Raw genomic sequence first — 19,498 nt, forward strand, 5'->3', positions numbered from 1 at the left:
ATTGAGAAAAGAGCTACAGAAGAGACTTAAGATTCCAAGACAGCAAACCGTGCGTGAGTTGATGGGGAATGGTGGTGGCAATCAGAGCCTGGAATCAGGTGTTATTTGGCGGGGTTAGTGGGGTGGGGCCCCGTCAGAAGTTTGAACGGAGAAGTCGAATAGGCAGTTGGATTTAAACCTGGGGCTGGGAGAAAAGGTTTGGGCAGGAAATTTGTTATTGAGAGCCATGGAAACGAAGGAAAGGTCTAGGAAAAAGAGCACATAAACACCTTCTAGTTGTGAACAAGCGGTTTACAAGAAACAATCTATTGCTTCATAAGCAGAAATTTATTGTTTTATAAATAGAAATTGCGTAGCTCCCTGCTGCCTCCTCCCTCCTCCCTCTTCCAGACTACATTTCCCAGAATGCCGTAAAAACCGCGCGAGACCCGGAATCGCTCTCAGCCGCTTCCGGCGTAAGTGGCCCGGATAAGTATGGCGACTCTCAGATCGTCTGTGTCGATGTTCACCTTGCAGGCAGGTTCTCGGGTCACCTGGCGGGTCTGTTTCCGGGCCCGCCCTCGGCCCCGGCCCGGTTCCCTGTTCCAGCCTTTGCCCGGGGTCTGCGGGGCGGGAACGCCATGCCGTGGGCTCGGCTCCGAGGCGGGTAAGTGACCTGCCGGGCGTCCGCTTGGGCGTTCTCCTGGGAGATCGAGAGCCTGCTTCAGGCTGGCGAGACCCACGCGGGGGCCCCGGCTCTTCCCGCAGCGCGACCTTAGACCCAGGCGGCTCTCTACTGTACCCGCGGGGTCTGTCGTCTACCGCGTTTGTTCATTCCTTCACTTAAGCGTCAGTGCCTGGGCTCCGCTCTTTGTAAAGCACAGAGTTAGGTTTAGGGGATACGGTGGACTAAGACTGACATGGGTTTTGCCCTGAGCGAGCTCGCGGCCCAGTGGGGAATGGCAGTGCAGTGTGACCCGGACTGTGATAGGGGACGCAGAGAAGAGTGGCACTCAAACTAGGTTGAAAAGGCAAGGAAGGATTCCTGGAGAATATGGCCAAAGCTGAGATCTGGTTAATCGTGCCAGGGAGAAAACAAGAAGCATTCCACGCGGAGGAAACAGCATAAGCAAAATCCAGAAATGAGACTGAACACAGGTAGTTTGGGAACCCACTTTGGAGGTAGGATTGATGAGGCTGGTTATGACTTTGGATGTCAAAGGAGAAATCAGTGTTAACTTCTCAAGTTTCTGGTTTGAGCAGTTGAGTGGAGAGTAGTCCCATTTACACCGAGACAGAGAAGATTAATTATAGGGCAGTTTTTTAGAGGGGAATGAGAGGAGGAGAAATGGGGGAGAAGAAGCAAGAGTCGATGAGGTAAGGAGATGGGAAGGGAAGCAAAGTTAAACGTCTGTTTTGGACGCATTATATTTGAGGTGCCTTTGAGATTCAAGTGGAGGTGTCGGGTATGCAAGTTACATAGAAATTGAGAAGCACTGGAGTAAAAATGTTAACCGAAGCTGGCGGAATGGGAGGGATTGTCTGAGGGGAGAGTAGTGCTGAGCACTACGGTGTGCCAGGCACTGTAAGAGACCCTGGGTGCCAGAGACCAGTACAAAACAGGACTGTGGCCTTGGGAGAACACAGAGTCTAGTGGGGACACAGTGCAGTAAGCAGATGACCGTAACTTTTTTTCTAAATGCTGTTGAAATCCATTGGTGAGTTTTAAGTATGGGAGTGATCTTGATTACATTGTTAAGATAAAAGTTTTTTTCCAGTTTTATTGAGATACATTTGATATACAGCAGTGTGTAACTTTAAAGTGTACAACATAATTTGATTTACATATATCGTGAAATCGTTACCACAGTAAGTTAACGTCCATCTTCTCACAGAGGTAAAAAGAAAAAAAAAAAAGGTTTTTTTTCTTATGAGAATTATTAGGATTTACTCACAACAACTTTCATGTATACCATACAGCATTCCTAGAATTTATCTTATAACTGAAAGTTTATACCTTTTGACCATCTTCATCTTAGAACCGCCCCGCCCCCCCAGCACCGTGCGCTTCACCGCGCCGCCCCCCACCCCACCCCCCCGCGCCTCCAGCCTAATCTGGTCTCTTTTTCTATGAGTTTTTGTTGTCGTTGTTGTTTAGATTCCACATATAAATGAGATCGTACGGTATTTGTCTTTCTCTGCCTGACTTACTTATCTTAGTGTAATGCCCTCAAGGTCCATCCATGTTGTCACAAATGGCAGGATTTCCTCCTTTTTTGTGGCTGAAAAATGTGTGTGTGTATTATTTTACGTATTAAATTTTAAACTTCTCTGACAGCCATGATTTTCTACTAGGACGTGATCTTTGGGATGCTTTTCTTCTCACTAATAATATTCTTTTCTTAGTAACTGTAAAGACAGGATGCTATCAGGAGTGCCTACTCTAACAGAACCATCTTTTACATGTTTTTAAACTATCTTTCTGGAAAAATTCAGAAGTATCTGTAACAAAATTATATGTTATTCACTATATTTTACATATATGTATTTTACATACACGTGTGTATGTATATGTGTTTATGTGTATATAAAGATGTGAGGTATGTAAACATATCTCACTCTTGTGTACACATAAACATATACGTATGTATGTAAATATGTATACATATATATGTAAAATACGAATGAGTGGGTATATATCTCACATCTTTATCCATTCGTTTATCAATCGGTACTTAGGTTGTTTCTGTGTCTTGGCTATTGTAAATAATACTGCTATTAACATGGGGATGCAGGTATCTCTTCAACATAGTGTTTTCATTTCCTTCAGATACATTCCCAGAAGTGGAATTGCTGGGCCATATGGTAGTTCTTTTTTTTTTTTAGGAACCTCCATACTATTTCCATAGTGGCTGTACCAGTTTACATTCCCACCAACAGTGCACAGGGGTTCCTTTTTTCTCCACATCCACACCAGCATTTGTTATCTCTTGTCTTTTTGATGATAGCCATTCTAACAGGTATGAGATGATATCTCATTGTGGTTTTAATTTGCATTTCTTTAATGACTAGTGATGTTGAGTACTTTACATGTACCTTTCATACATCTTCTTTGGAGAAATGTCTGTTCAGGTCCTTTGCCCATTTTTTAGCTGGATTATTTGGTTTTTTGATATTGAGTTGTATGAATTCTTTATATATTTTGGATATTAATTCCTCATCAGATATATGGTTTGCAAATATTTTTTTTGCATTTTGTACGTTGTCTTTTCACTTGTTGGTTGTTTCTTTTGCTGTGCAGCAGCTTTTTAGTTTGATGTAGTCCCACTTGTTTATTTTTAATCTTGTTGCTTGTGCTTTAGGTGTCATATACAAAAAATCACTGCCAAGACCAATGTCGAGAAGCTGTTTTCCTGTGTTTTCTTCTGGGAGTTTTATGGTTTCTGGTCTTACATTTAAGTCTTTAATTCACTTCGAGTTAATTTTTGTGAATGGTGTAAGCTAGGGGTCTAGTTTCATTTTTTTACATGTGAATATCCAGTTTTCCCAGCACCGTTTATTGAAGAGACTGTCTTTTCTCCTTTGAGTATTCTTGGTTTCTTTGTCAAATAATAGTTGGCTCTATATGCATGAGTTTATTTATGCGCTCTCAATTCTGTTCCCTTGGTCTGTGTGTCTGTTTTTATGCCAATACCATACTGTTCTGATTGTATAGCTTGAAATCAGGAAGTGTGATGCCTCCTGCTTTGTTGTTCTTAGGATTACTTTGGCTATTCAGGGTCTTTTGTGGTTCCATACAAATTTTAGGTTTGTTTTTTCTGCCTCTGTAAAAAAATGCCATTGGACCCTCAATAGGGATTGCATTGAATCTATAGATGACGTTGGGTAGTATGGACATTTTAACAATATTAATTCTTCTAATCCATGAACACAGGATACCTTTCCATTTATTTGTGTCTTCTTTGATTTCTTTTCAGCAGTGTTTTGTGGTTTTCAGTATAGCAATCTTTCACCTCCTTGGTTAAATTTATAACTAAATATTGTATTGTTTTTGATGCTTTCTTTTTCAGATAATTTGTTGTTAGTGTACAGAAATGGTATTGGTTTTTGTATATTGATTTTGTGTCTTGCAACTTTACTGAATTTGTTGATTAGATCTAACAGTTTATTGATAGAGTCTTTAGGATATTTTTATAGATAAAATCATGTCATCTGCAAATAGAGACAGTTTCCTTTTCAATTCTGTTGCATTTTATTTCTTTTTCTTGTCTGGGTACTCTGGCTAGAACTTCCAGTACTGTGTTGAATAGGAGTGATGAGATTGGACAGCCCTGTCTTGTTCCTGATCTTGGAGGAGAGGCTTTCAGCCTTTCACCATTGAGTAGATTGTTAGCTGTGGGTTTGTCATATATGGCCTTTATTATGTTGAGGTGTGATCCTTTTGTACCTAATTTGTTAGAAGTTTTTAATCATGAATTTTGAATTTTGTCAAATGCTTTTTCTGCATCTGTCAAAGTAATCATGTTTTTTTCTTTCATTCTATGAATATTGATTGATTGACCTGAGTATGTTGAATCGTCTTTGCAGCCCAAGAAATAAATCCCATTTGATCATGGTGAATGATCTTTTTAATGTTATGCTGAATCAATTTGCTAGTATTTTATTGAGAATGTTTGGCCTGTAGTATTTATTGATTGATTGATTGATTGATTGATTGTTGGGTCTTTGTTGCTGTGCGCAGGCTTTCTCTAGTTGCGGCGAGCGGGGGCTACTTTTCGTTGTGGTGCGCGGGCTCCTCATTGTGGTGGCTTCTCTTGTTGCGGAGCCTGAGCTCTAGGCTCACAGGCTTCAGTAGTTGCAGCACGTGGGCTCGGTAGTCGCAATGCGCAGGCCCTGGAGCACAGGCTCAGTAGTTGTGGTGCACGGGCTTAGTTGCTTCGCGACTTGTGGGATCTTCCTGGACCAGGGCTCAAACCCACATCCCCTGCATTGGCAGGCGGATTCTTAACCACTGCACCACCAGGGAAGTCCTGGCCTGTAGTTTTCTGTTAGTATCCTTTATTGGCTTTGGTATCAGGTTAGTGCTGGCCTCATAAAATGAGTTTGGGAGTGTTCCTTCCTCTTCGATTTTTTGGAAGAGTTTGAGAAGGATGGGCATTCATTCTTTAAATGTTTGGTAAAATTCATCTGTGAAGCCATCTGGTCCTGGGCTTTTCTTCATTGGGAGAATTTTTTATTACTGATTCAGTCTTCTTACTAGTAATTGGTCTGTTTGGATTTTCTATTTCTTCCTGATTTAGTCTTGGTGGATTGTATGTTTCTAAGAATTTTTCCATTTCTTCTAGGTTGTCCAGTTTGTTGGCATATAGTTGTTCATGCCTCTTAGGATCCTTTGAAATTCTGTAGTGTCAGTTGTGATGTGTTTTTCAGTTACAGTTTTGTTGGTTTGGGTCCTCTTTTTTCCTTGGTCTAGCTAAAGGTTTGTCAATTACGCTTATCTTTTCAATGAACCGACTCTTTGTTAATCTTTTCTGTTGTTTGAATTAACATTTTTAAGAGATGACTCTGTTCTGTGGAGAACGATCAGAATGGAGGCAGGGGGATAGGTTAGGAGGCTAAGGCAAGAGATAGGATGGCCTTGACTAGAGTAGTGGCAGTGGGAAATGGAGGATTAAAGACCGATTTATGAGGTGTAACAGGCAGTATGTTTTGTGTCAGTATCCTCTTTTGTAAAGTGGGGATAATCATAGTATTTGTGCGGTTGTTAGGAGGATTAAACGTGCCAAGTACGTAAAGTAGTTAGTACCGGCACATAGTAAATATCTAACAAGTGTCAGCTGTTAACATTACTCCTGCTGTTGGCTAGATGTGGAGGGTAAAGGAGAAGTCAAGAATGACTGTAGGCTTCTGGCCCACGTGACCTGTTGGATGGTGCTAAGGATAATAGGAAAAGCAGGTTTGTGACAGGAGAGAAGTTATGGGTTCTGCTTTGGCAGTATTGAACTGCATGTGAGATATCCATTGGGTAGTTGGATGGAAGAGGATCTTGGCTGGAGATTCAGATTTTAGAGTCTCCAGCATATAGAAGAAATTATAGGAGGTTAGGAGATCATCCATCAAGGGAGATGAGAAGGGAGAAAAGAAGAATGTAGTTCAGAATCCTGAGGGACACCAGGACATCAGCATTTATAGGACTAGCAGAGGAAGAGGTGGTTGGGAAGGAATGGCTTTTTTTTTTCTAATGGAAATGGAGGTTGGGCAAAGGGATAGTCAAGCTGCATAAGGCAGAGCTGAGATCTGAGTCTCCTCCTCTTCTGTCCAACTTTCTTCCGTGATGCCACATGACATCTTCAGTATCATGTCCAGTGACCCAGGCCTCTTTTTCCTAGCTGGATCCCCTCAGCCTAGAATTTCCTTCCTTTTTTTCTCTGCTCTATTCAGGCCCCTGGGAAGCCTTCTTTGACCCTACCATGCCCTTCTCTGCTCCCAGGCTATGTTTAGTTTCTGCCTCTGTAATCACACAAACCCCTGTACCTTCCTTGTATGTAGCACTTGCTCTAAGGAGCATAATGGAAGAGTGGAATTGATCTAGGCTTTAGCATCAGATAAACTTCGGTTTAAATCCTGGCTCTATCATTTAATAGCTAGCCGTCTTTAGGAAGACTCCAATATCCGATATCCTCATCTACAAAACTGGGATATCAGTATTTTGTGGGTTGTTGTAAGCATTCCTGAAAATGTGTGTAATGCGTGGCATATAGGAGACAACTCTGTAGATGGTAGTAACCATGATTGTTATTAATGTTGCATTAGCTACTTTTTTCATGTTGCTTTCTTCACTAGACTTTGAGTGCCTTTTTGGCAGAAACTGTATCTTTATCATAGTGAATGCTCAGTAATTTTAAATGAATGAATGAAGGAATCTTGTAGGTATTAGTATTATGCATACTGAGGTAGACCTTGTGTTAATAATTTTTTTGCTTGATGTTTCCATTTAGAGGTCTTGTTGGTTTGTTATTTTTGACATCTTATTTACTAAAAATTCATTTTAACAGAATCTGGTAGCTCAAAGATCAAGAAACCTACCTTTATGGATGAGGAAGTCCAAAGCATACTCATCAAGATGACAGGCTTAGATTTGCGGAAGATTTTTAAGCCAGCTATACAAGAAGTGAAGCCACCAACTTATAAGCTAATGACCCAAGCACAGTTGGAAGAGGTATGTGAATGTAAGAATATTGGTATAATACCTTTCTTTAAAGGATTAAACAAGATTTCCAGGACCCCTTCAGATGTTGGTAGCTGCTCTTCCACAGGTGCTAGTGAGGGGGGTTGCAGGCACAGAACCGAGAAAAGAGATGTGAGCAGGCAGGCAGAGAGGAGCAGGGGGTATGGCCGGAATTAGGCAGACTGGGCGTGTGGGTCAGGCCTGGCTGTCCGGCAGAGCCGCCTCTGCTCCAGAACCAGCTTGATCAGCCTCCCTTTGTGCTGCCTGTTCCAGCTTCCTTCCTAGAGGAGCATTTGTTGTGAGTACTTTGAGGCTGAGGCTTTGGTGAGATTATGAGATCCTTCTGAACAGCATCCAGCTCCAGGCAAGGGTCCTCCTGGAGTCGTGGGTATTGAGTGCTTTGTGGAAAATGCTTTGATGTATGAATATGTGAAGAGCAATAGCTCTTCTTTCTAATTCAAAAATGATTAAGAGTCATAGCAAAAAATTCAAATACCCAATAGCACATCACACGAAGGGCCCCTTTCACCTCTCAGAGGTGACCACCGCTAATGGTATGGCATGGGGCGGTGTGCTCAGTGGTTAAGGGCATGGGCTCTGGAGTTAAGTGGCCTGGGTTCAAATCCTAGTGCTGCAGCTTCTTAGCAGTTTACTTAACATTTGTGTGCCTCTATTTTCTCTCTCATAAAATGACTTAACAGTAGCCCTTAGCGCATAAGGTAGTTGTGGGCATTAAATGAGCCAAATATAATACAAAATATTGAAACACATAGTAAGCACCCAGTAAGTGAAATCCTTTGGCCTATTTCAGGCAGCTTTTGTGGCCTGGCTCTGTCTTAGAGCGTCCCTTTGCTGTTTTGAGAATGGTTAAGCCTGTAGCTAATGCTCTCAGCCACGCCGCAGAGGCAAAGACCAGGGCCCAGGAGCCCAAGTTTGGCTTTTTACTCACTTATTCATGGCTACAGCTTCTTCTCTTTGCAGTCTAGCATTTTTCATTAGTATCTGCTTTTGTCAGGTGATCCTTTTGGTCTGTAACCTTGTGGCTTTCCCAAGAAATATTTTATTTCATTAGGCTACAAGACAGGCAGTCGAGGCGGCTAAAGTCCGATTAAAAATGCCACCAGTTCTGGAAGAGCGAGCGCCAATAAATGACGTGTTAGCTGAAGATAAGATTTTGGAAGGAACAGAAACAGCCAAATACGTGTTTACTGATATATCATATAGCATACCACACCGGGTAAGTATATGTCTAATTGCAAAATGATTTTTATTTGAAATACTGTGTAGAGATGGGCCTGAGGGACGAGGGTCAATATCGTGTGACCCAGCTGTCTCTGAATCTTCCAAACCAGAATTTCTGTGACTGAGTGAGACCTGGCAGATACAGCATAAAGAAGAAAAATGCAAACCAGCACCACATCATCATGTCACCATTTCCTTACAGATTATGGACACAGTATTTCCAGATTGACTGCAGAAAAAGAGACAGGTGTGCTGAGACAGAACAAGACAGAAACCTACCCTCAAACCACAAATAGGAAAATATCTTCAAGGCAATAGGAGAAGGGAGATTCTTTCTGCTCAAGTTAGACTGATTTCCTTAGCTGAAGCTTTTTAAGATGGAAATTCTTGCTGATGCCCAAAAAACTCAGACTTCCTGAAGGATTTTCACTGATCAGAATTTGCAGTAAAAATGGCAGGCTTCCCCAGATAATTTTCAGGCACCACTTCATCTGTTGTAGTTTTTATTGTCTAGCTCCTCTTCCTCTGATTGCCAGTTCCAAAAGAACACTCTGGCACTTATAAAATATATTAGTTGTTGTTTGAGCCTTTTCAAGTAAAGAGTAAAAGAGTAATTTACAGTTCAGCCCACAAAATGCAGTAGAATATTGCATAGTGATAGGGCTGGGAGAAGGGCCACCCTGTACTAATCTTTTTATCATGTGATTTTGGTTAGAAGACATGATTTGAGCAATGTCCATGTCTGTACATCAATCACCTGTATATCTGACATAATGAACAGGGATTAGAGTTTCATTTTTAATTAGAATTTTTGCTTTTATATATGTTTGAAGTGCTGTGCAGGCTGGTGGTGGGAGCGTTCTATAACCTGAGAGGGAGAAAGGAACTTGGAATTCAAATTACCAAAATCCTTTTGAGGAACAACTGTGTTACTTTGCCATCTGCTGTTTTTTTTTCTATTTGCAGTGCTTGATGAAAGTTTTAATTATATTATCCTCAGAACACATTCAGAGACTCTTACATCTCTGAAGAGTTGAGAGTCAGTACCATCTGGTTAATTTAAACATTAATCAGATGTGTCTCATTTATCTGCTATGTGCAAAGCTCTGTGTAAGTCACTCTGGGTGTTGCAAAGAATTGTAATCCACAGTTCCTGACCTTTTCCAGTTCTGTAACAATATTAACAATATCTGAGAGGTGTTAAGAATCCTGCACGTGATAAATTGGCAGTTGGGTGTACACACAGTGGGTGGAATTCAGTGGAGGAAGCAGTCCTGTGGCCTGGGATTTGGCAAGCGGACCAGCCAGTCTCTCTGAGACTTTTGTCTCCAGTATGAGGCATCACAGAGGTGTGGGATTAAGACTCCACACCTTTGGGTTTGTTCCTTCAATCCCTGGGACTTCAAACATAAATCATAAAGTAGTAAAGTCTGTCTGTGTGAGACTTCAGGATGGGGAAATGAAATAATTCAGAAAGGTTTTATAGCACTTCTTTCTTCTGAAATGGATTTAGATGAATCTCAGGTCACCTTTTTTTAGTTGAACCGTTTTATGTATTGAACCCACTTGAGGGCTATAGATCACATTTAGTACATACTTTCATTTAGGTTTCTGATTATCAGAGGCACGGCAGTGATTGGTGAAGGGAGTATCAAATCTCGCCAGGTCTTTGAGGCTTACGATTATCATTGAAATCATACAGATGATTGCATCTTATGTTTCCTGGTTGCATTTTATATTGTTGATTGCAAGTTATTCTTATAATGGTGCTTAGTGGGACACTGGAACTAAAAATAAGTCCTCACGAACTCATCCTTGATTATGTTTTCTGTTTCAGGAGCGTTTTATTGTCGTCAGAGAACCAAGTGGCACACTACGCAAAGCCTCTTGGGAAGAAAGGGACCGGATGATTCAAATTTATTTCCCAAAAGAAGGTCGTAGAATTTTAACACCAGTAATTTTCAAGGAAGAAAATCTTCAGGTAAGGTGATTTTTGTTTCATAGAGGTAGTGCTGATGGTTTCTTTGTTGAACAGTTGGCTCTGGTGCTGCTGGGCATTTTGCTTTGATAAACTGACATTTCTAATGATAAGGAGGGTTATTTATCTTGTAATTGGCTTAGCTAGGATTTGAATCCAGGTGGGACAGTTCCGAAGCCTGTGTTGTTTCTGCATCCCTCTTGCTGGGCACAGATGTGGCCTGTGTGTGGATGGGCAGGCCCGGCATGGCGTCAGGACAGGTGTTGCACGCTCGTGTTCTTCTCAGCTAATTCCAACTCTGCTGTGTTGGCTTAGACCATGTACAGCCAGGACCGGCATGTTGATGTCCTCAATCTCTGTGTTGCCCAGTTTGAGCCAGATTCTGCTGAATATATCAAAGTGAGTATATTTTACAGTTTCTAAAGTATGGGCTTAAGTATGATTACGAGTATGATTTTTTAATCCAGCACAATGAGTTAGGTTATAAGCTTTGATACAGGGGGAAGAGAAGGGAAATGCCTGAACACCTATCAAGTGCCTGATGTACACCAGATAGATATTTTCATCCTCACAACAACCCTTGACTGAAGGATGAGAGAACTTAAGCTTGGAGAGTTAAGTAACTTGTTGAAAGTTGCATAGCTAGTCAGTGGTAGAGATAAGACCCAAACCTGACGGCAAAGACTATTCTTTTTTCAGTTTATCACACAGGAAACAGTTGTTCACTGAAATTTGCCAAAATGCAGTCTATGTATCTTACAGTTCAGTTTAATAAATAATCATGTAGTACGTTCCATGTATAAGGTATTATTGTGGAGGTATAGGTTATGGCATGAACTAGGATAGGGAGCCCTGTCGAAGTCCAGAAATGATTGTGGGGAAGAGTGCTAGTTAAGTACACAGATAATTACCACTGTAGATCTAAGATGTTAGGTGCTAAGAGAAGGTTACAACGTGCTCTCAGGTGTCATAGGGTTCTTGAAGAGGGTTCTAGAAGGGCAGGGAACATTATGGCTGGTGGAGTTGGGTGAGGAGAGGTGTTTCAGGTAGAGGGGAAAGTATGAACAGGCAGGAAACAAAGTATACTTGAGAAATGGCCAGTCATCTGGTTTGCTTGTACATGCAGTGTATATGTAGGGGAGTGGTTCAAGATTAAGCTAGAAAGGTAGATGGGGCCATATCACAGGTGACCTCAGATGCTAGGCTGACGAATCTGGACTTCAGTCAGCAGCCTTTTGAACACAAGAATGCCCTCATCAAAGTCCTCATTTAGGAAGATCACTATAAAAGAACTGAAGGAACATTAGTTAATAAGTTGGAATGGGGTAGTTGATTGGATAGGGGAAAAAGGGAGTGGTGGCCCTTTATTTCCAGTGGTCCATATATATATATGTAATAGGAGCTTCATAAATAGTGCGTGGCTGCTGAAGAGTAATTGATCTGGCTATAAATATTTGGCAGACTTGTTCCAGGCCCTATATACTTCTACAGTGGAGGGCTGGTTTAAATCATATCTTCTGGTTAGTGATAGTGGAGGCCGGTATAAGTAGACCTCGTTTACTGATATTTTCTTGGGCAGCTCACATGCTAGTAGATGTATACGGGTAATGCTGCTCACTTCTATTTATTTTCATATTTCTGAAAAGTTGCATTTTATGTGGATAGATTCATCATCAGACCTACGAAGATATAGATAAATATGGAAAGTATGACCTTTTACGTTCAACAAGACACTTCGGTGGAATGGCTTGGTATTTTGTAAATAAGAAAAAGATTGATGGTTTACTGATTGACCAGATTCAGAGAGATTTGTAAGTATGATCTTAGTAAGTAAAGAAAGTCTTATTACCATTAAACTTGTATTTAATGTTATTTTTCCAGTGATAACAATGTACTTGTCCAGTGATAGATTTCACTTACCGCAGTTTATTTATGGGTTTGTTTTTCCAGTATAACCCAGTTTTCTCAGTCTTTGCTTCCGTGTTCTGTAAACAGGGCTGGATTCTTTGAAAGAGTAAATGGCTTTGGATCTGTACTGTATACCCTGGATATTGACTTATCCCTGGCCTTACTGGTGCTCCCGGATACCAGTGAACTTTCCATATACTCAAAGGGGATTAAATAGGAAATGTACAGAAGTAGACATAAACTCTGATGGGTGCTTTTCAGTAAAAGTCATCATTTAATTTATGAAAATACTCTTGCTTTTGATCCTCCTTGTTTTTGCAAGATTTTTAAGGCATTAAAAAGGTTACAGGTTTTTTTCAAAGTTGCGTGAAACAAAGAATGTCTGTTGTATTTTAGCATGCAAGTGGTGTGCACCCAGGCTTCTAGCTGAAATAATACTTTACAACTTGTGATGAACTGAGGAGAAGATTGTTTTCAAGTATCTTTCCATTGGTTGAGTTAGAGAAAGGCCAAAATAACAAGGAAAAGAAACCAACATGGCTGTAGTAAGAAAGTCACCAGAGAGCTTAGTGATTATTGCCATCTTGAATGTAAGGAGTTTTGACTCAGACTATCCTCCGCGTAATCTGAACCGTTCACACAAAGGTAAGGCATTTGGAACTAGAAGGTTCCATATTGTCTAAGAAATACAGCCCATATGGAAACAGTGTCATTTCTCATAGAAACATCATTCCTAATGGTAAGTGATTTCCAGGCTAGCCCTCTTCTCCAGTGTATGTAGTGTAATACAATTCAGAGGGCAAAAATATACCTTCATCCCACATAAGCAGGAGGCTGCTGGTGGTCATGAGGATGCTCAAAAATGACTTGCCTTTAGGTGCATTAGCAGTGACATCTCCTGTGAATGAATTTTCTTATAAAGCTTCTCAAATGTCAATATTCTGAAATTATTTTATTATAAAAAGAATTTAACATTTTTTATAAGAAATTAGAGCAACACAGAAATGTACTTCTGGACTTCCCTGGTGGCGCAGTGGTTGAGAATCCGCCTGCCAATGCAGGGGACACGGGTTCTATCCCTGGTCCAGGAATATCCCACATGCCGAGGAGCAGCTAAGCCCGTGCGTCACAAACCTGCGCTCTAGAGCCCGTGAGCCACAACTACTGAGCCCGCATGCCACAACTACTGAAGCCCACGCGCCTGGAGCCCGTGCTCTGCAACGAGAAGCCACCGCAGTAAGCCCGCGCACCGCTGTGAAGAGTAGCCCCTGCTCACCACAACTAGAGAAAGCCCATGCGCAGCAATGAAGACCCAATACAGCCAAAAAGAAAGAAATTAAAAAAAAAAAAAAATTTCTTTGAAAATTAAAGTTCTTTATCGAGGAGTACTAATAAGTAATATTATAGTAATACTCATCACACGTACGCTTTACCTCTGAAGCAGTTCATTCGCATACTGGGAGGGAATTTTGAGTTCCCTGAATTTCCTGATCTGCGTAAGTAAAACTTCCTATGGGACTGCTGAACAGGACAGTTTGCTGCAAATCCCAGGCTAAACAGTAGAGGGTGCATGTCCTCAGTGAATGGAGCCCAGGCCAGAATTGAGATTCTGCACATTTCAAACTTAAGTTCCACTGTTGGTTTTGAATTGAGATGCCTTTAAAATCTTTACATGTAAATTTATTTTTTTTAAATTTCAAATATGGGCTGGGTGTGAAGCTAAACTATTCTGTGAGACACAGGCATTTTACCGTAGCATGAACGTAAAGAAGCCCTAAGCATGACTAAGATATAGAAACCCATTTAAGCCCTTTATGGGTTCACATGGTTATGCTCTAAAGAGAATTACTGTTATCTTTTGTTGTCACGTTTATTGGACTATTAGATTACAACAAACACAACAGATTTATACTGAACATTTAAAAAATATTTTTCCTCTGGAAAGTTTTAGTTTCTGACCTCTGGCTTCTCAGTTCTACCAAGAGATGGCCTTTAGGGTGGATGGGCCTTGGAATGAGCCCAGAGCATCTCTCAGAGGTCACCATGTCTTAAGAAATTCTTTACCCCACTCTAGAACGTTTTTTTTTTTTTTCCTTTAACATCTTTATTGGAGTATAATTGCTTTACAATGTTGTGTTTGTTAGTTTCTGCTGTATAACAAAGTGAATCAGCTATATGCGTACATATATCCCTATATCCCCTCCCTGTGGCATCAGCCTCCCACCCTCCCCATCCCACCCCTCTAGGTGGTCACAAAGCACCGAGCTGATCTCCCTGTGCTATGTGGCTGCTTCCCACTAGCTATCTATTTTACATTTGGTAGTGTATATATGTCCATGACACTCTCTTACCCTGTCACATCTCACCCCACCCCCTCCCCATATCCTCAAGTCCATTCTCTAGTAGGTCTGTGTCTTTATTCCCATCTTGCCACTAGGTTCTTCATGGCTTTTTTTTTTTTCCTTAGATTCCGTATATATGTGTTAGCATACTGTATTTGTTTTTCTCTTTCTGACTTACTTCACTCTGTATGACAGACTCTAACTCCATCCACCTCATTACAAATACCTCCATTTCATTTCTTTTTATGGCTGAGTAATATTCCATTGTATATATGTGCCACATCTTCTTTATCCATTCGTCTGTCAGTGGACACTTAGATTGCTTCCATGTCCTGGCTATTATAAATAGAGCTGCGATGAACACTGTGGTACATGACTTCTATTGAATTATGGTTTTCTCAGGGTATATGCCCAGTAGTGGGATTGCTGGGTTGTATGGTAGTTCTACTTTTAGTTTTTTAAGGCACCTCCATACTGTTCTCCATAGTGGCTGTATCAATTTACATTCCCACCAACAGTGCAAGAGGGTTCCCTTTTCTCAACACCCTCTCCTGCATTTATTGTTTGTAGGTTTTTTGATGATGGCCATTCTGACCGGTGTGAGGTGATAGCTCATTGTAGTTTTGATTTGCATTTCTCTAATGATTAGTGATGTTGAGCATCTTTTCACGTTTGTTGAAATCTGTATATCTTCTTTGGAGAAATGTGTATGTAGGTCTTCTGCCCATTTTTGGATTGGGTTGTTTGTTGTTTTGATATTGAGGTGCATGAGCTTCTTGTATATTTTGGAGATTAATCCTTGTCAGTTGCTTCATTTGCAAATATTTTCTCCCATTCTGAGAGTTGTCTTTTCATCTTGTTTATGGTTTCCTTTGCTGTGCAAAAGCTTCTAAGTTTAATTAGGTCCCATTCATTTATTTTTGTTTGAATTTCCATTTCTCTAGGAGGTGGGTCAAAAAAGATGTTGCTCTGATTTATGTCAGAGTGTTCTGCCTATGTTTTCCTCTAAGAGTTTTATAGTGTCTGGCCTTACATTTAGGTCTTTAATCCATTCTGAGTTTATTTTTGTATACGGTGTTAGGGAGTGTTCTAATTTCATTCTTTTACATGTAGCTGTCCAGTTTTCCCAGCACCACTTATTGACGAGGCTGTCTTTTCTCCACTGTATATTCTTGCCTCCTTTATCAAAGATAAGGTGACCATATGTGCGTGGGTTTATCGCTGGGCTTTCTATCCTGTTCCATTGATCTACATTTCTGTTTTTGTGCCAGTACCATACTGTCTTGATTACTGTAGCTTTGTAGTAGTCTAAAGTCTGGGAGCCTGATTCCTCTAGCTCCATTTTTCTTTCTCAAGATTGCTTTGGCTATTCGGGGTCTTTTGTGTTTCCATACAAATTGTGAAATTTTTTGTTCTAGTTCTGTGAAAAATGCCAGTGGTAGTTTGATAGGGATTGCATTGACTCTGTAGATTCCTTTGGGTAGTATAGTCATTTTCACAATGTTGTTTCTTCTGTTGTTTCTTCCAATCCAAGAACATGGTATATCTCTCCATCTGTTTGTATCATCTTTAATTTCTTTCATCAGTGTCTTACAGTTTTCTGCATACAGGTCTTTTGTCTCCTTAGGTAGGTTTCTATTTTATTCTTTCTGTTGCAGTGGTAAATGGGAGTGTTTCCTTAATTTCTCTTTCAGATTTTTCATCATTAGCATATAGGAATGCAAGAGATTTCTGTGGATTAATTTTGTATCCTGCTACTCTACCAAATTCCTTGATTAGCTCTAGTAGTTTTCTGGTAGCATCTTTAGGATTCTCTGTATAGTATCATGTCATCTGCAAACAGTAACAGTTTTACTTTTCTGATTTGGATTCCTTTTCTTTCTTTTTCTTCTCTGATTGCTGTGGCTAAAACTTCCAACCTATGTTTAATAGTAGTGGTGAGAGTGGGCAACCTTGTCTTGTTCCTGATCTTAGAGGAAATGGTTTCATTTTCTCACCACTGAGAAAGATGTTGGCTGTGGGTTTGTCATATATGGCCTTTATTATGTTGAGGTAGGTTTCCTCTATGCCTACTTTCTGGAGAGTTTTTATCATAAATGGGTGTTGAATTTTATCAGAAGCTTTTTCTGCATCTATTGAGATTATCATATGGTTTTTACCCTTCAATTTGTTAATATGGTGTATCACTTTGATTGATATGCGTATATTGAAGAATCCTTGTATTCCTGGTATACACCACACTTGATCATGGTGTATGATCCTTTTAATGTGCTGTTGGATCTGTTTGCTAGTATTTTGTTGAGGATTTTTGCATCTGTGTTCATCAGAGATAATTGGCCTATAGTTTTCTTTTTTTGTGACATCTTTGTCTGGTCTTGGTATTGGGGTGATGGTGGCCTCATAGAATGAGTTTGGGAGTGTTCCTCCCTCTGCTATATTTTGGAAGAGTTTGAGAAGGATCGGTGTTAGCTCTTCTCTAAATGTTTGATAGAATTCGCCTGTGAAACCATTAGAAGGGTTATTTTTATATACCCTCTCAGCTTTGAGGTGGTAAACGGTAGGAAGGTATTGACTATGTGAGAGCACAGAGATTAGTTTGGGGAAGGCTAGCTAAGTTTTAAGGTTGATAAAAATTGTTTATAGGTTTCACAAAAGATAAGTACAAACTGTAAGAATTGAGCTTTTGTTATGGCTTCATCTTGTGTGACACTAGATAGGTTGCTGAGGTAGAACCTGACTTTCCTTTTGTTTGGTATGTATAATTTCAAATTTGCTTCCCTAGGATGCTGATTTTTAACTGATGGGTTCCTGTGAATACAGGAGGCCTGGGAGTCTTTCCTTGGACTGCTAAAATGCCTCATACAGAGGCATCTGTCCGCTAATTCAGAGTCTCAATGAAAATTCGTTAGCAGATGTCACTGCTAATGCACCTAAAAGCAAGTGGCATTGAGCAATCCCCATGACCACCAGCCTCTGGCTTATGTAGGATGAAGGTACAGTCACACCATCTGAGTTGGATTATGTTATCTGCTGATGATGTGGGCTGGCTTGGAAATCATCTACCATTAGAATGCTGTTTCTACAAGAAATGATGTTCTGCTTCCAAAAAGGATACAGCCACATTTAGAATATATTCACTGTCATAAATTGGGCCCTGCCTGTATTGACTCCTGCCCTACCTATCTCAGAGTTGGTATGAAGCCTAGATTAGCCAGTATTCCTGAAAGTGCCTTTGAAAACATGAAACTGAAGGCTGTAAAAAATTTTTTCTGGCCCAAGGAAAGTTTGAAATGTAATTTAAAGTGTGGCACATTTTATAGGACTGTGAAGCAAAACAGTACAAACAAAAATTAAAAATTAAAAAAGAAGAAAACAATAAACCCTTTTAACAGTAAACCCTTTCCCTCTAGAGTCGATGATGCCACCAGCTTGGTCCAGCTCTATCACATCCTCCATCCAGATGGCCAGTCAGCTCAAGAGGCCAAAGAGCAGGCTGCTGAGGGATTACATTTAGTTAAGGTAAAGGGACTTTTTTCACATTAGCTACTGTGTGGTGACTGAGTTGGAAGGAAGTTTTAAGTGGGTCATATTTAATGGTAACTAAACAGATTTGTGGCTTTGAACCAGAGTGATCAGAGCTCCCATATTTCTTTAGCCTGGACAGTAGAAACAGAGCTGCTGCTGGAGTCCAAGAAGTTCAGACAGTGGGGCAGTAGCCCCCTTGTTTTTTGCAGTACTGGCAACTAAGTGGTCAGGTCGCCAGCAGGGCGTGGTGGAGGACCGCTGGGTAGTACACGTCCCCAGTGCAGCTTCCTGTCCTCCAGTTCGGTCACATTCCTGTTCAGGTGTCCAGAAGCTGGGAGGGCAGTGCTTGTATAATACCAAGCCTTAGTTGCACTATCATTTTGGAATTGCATACCTCTCAAAACTATGGGCTAACATAGATGTCTCTGTAAATGTTGAGATGATTTTTTTCAGGAAGACCATTGTATAATTTTCGTCTCTAGATTCTAATGCTCAGGATAGACATGTATTTGTGGATCTGGCTTCTATCCCAGTATTACTTCATGCATACTTCAAAGCAGTTATAAAGCTTACTAAGGATAAAAACAACCAGTGATGATGCCATCATAGGTGGGGTAGAAAAAAAAAACATTCTTTCTTTAAAGTGAAAAATCAGTTTGCTAACTCTCATCCTCCAGATTTCTCTTGAACCTAATGGTTTTTATTTTGATCCAGCAATGTCAGGTTTCTTAATTTTTTTCTGAAAGATGGCATCCATATTTGGATACCTCTGGTGTGTAGAATTAGTATTGCTTTAACTGTGATACTGTTTTCTGTCCATGTAGTATGCTTATTGTTTGGTAATCAGAAAAATACTGGAAATGTGGAAGGCTTTTTAAACTGGGGCTTTTTCTTTGCTACTACAGAAATGTTTGTTAGTGATGTCTCAAAACTAAAAACTTTATCAATAGTATATGCTCTATTATTTTCAAACTTTTTTTTTAAACAGGTCTTTGCACAAACAGAAGCACAGAAGGGAGCATATATAGAATTAACACTGCAAGCTTATCAAGAAGCATTCATTAGCAATTCTGCAGCTTCCTGAGATATTTTTTAAATAAATTTCATTTTACTAAATACTGGCTAGTTTTCTCTGTTAATACTGAGCGGTTTAAAAATGTCAAAATTGGGAGTTCCCTATAAAATTACTTCTTTTGTTTTTTAAATTCCAAATAGTGCCTCTATCAGAAATACAAAGAAAAACCTGTTACTCTGCTCACTTTCCTAGGCTACGAGGGGATAACTGAGAAGTACATC

The 19,498-nt window shown here is 40.3% G+C and overlaps 1 protein-coding gene across 1 annotated transcript; it reads left to right on the forward strand.

Annotated features, from left to right (window-relative positions):
- Positions 1-438: 438 nt before the first annotated feature.
- Positions 439-19,320, forward strand: MRPS22 (mitochondrial ribosomal protein S22). The gene is made up of 8 exons (XM_082461295.1): positions 439-646; positions 7,035-7,198; positions 8,280-8,444; positions 10,287-10,430; positions 10,743-10,826; positions 12,093-12,238; positions 18,088-18,196; positions 19,191-19,320. The coding sequence occupies exons 1-8, from the start codon at positions 475-477 to the stop codon at positions 19,284-19,286; spliced, it is 1,080 nt and encodes a 359-aa protein (XP_082317421.1). The 5' UTR covers positions 439-474; the 3' UTR covers positions 19,287-19,320.
- Positions 19,321-19,498: the final 178 nt, after the last annotated feature.

This window comes from Balaenoptera physalus, assembly GCF_965194825.1.
Source record: "Balaenoptera physalus genome assembly, chromosome: 4".
Classification (NCBI taxonomy): Eukaryota; Metazoa; Chordata; class Mammalia; order Artiodactyla; family Balaenopteridae; genus Balaenoptera; species Balaenoptera physalus.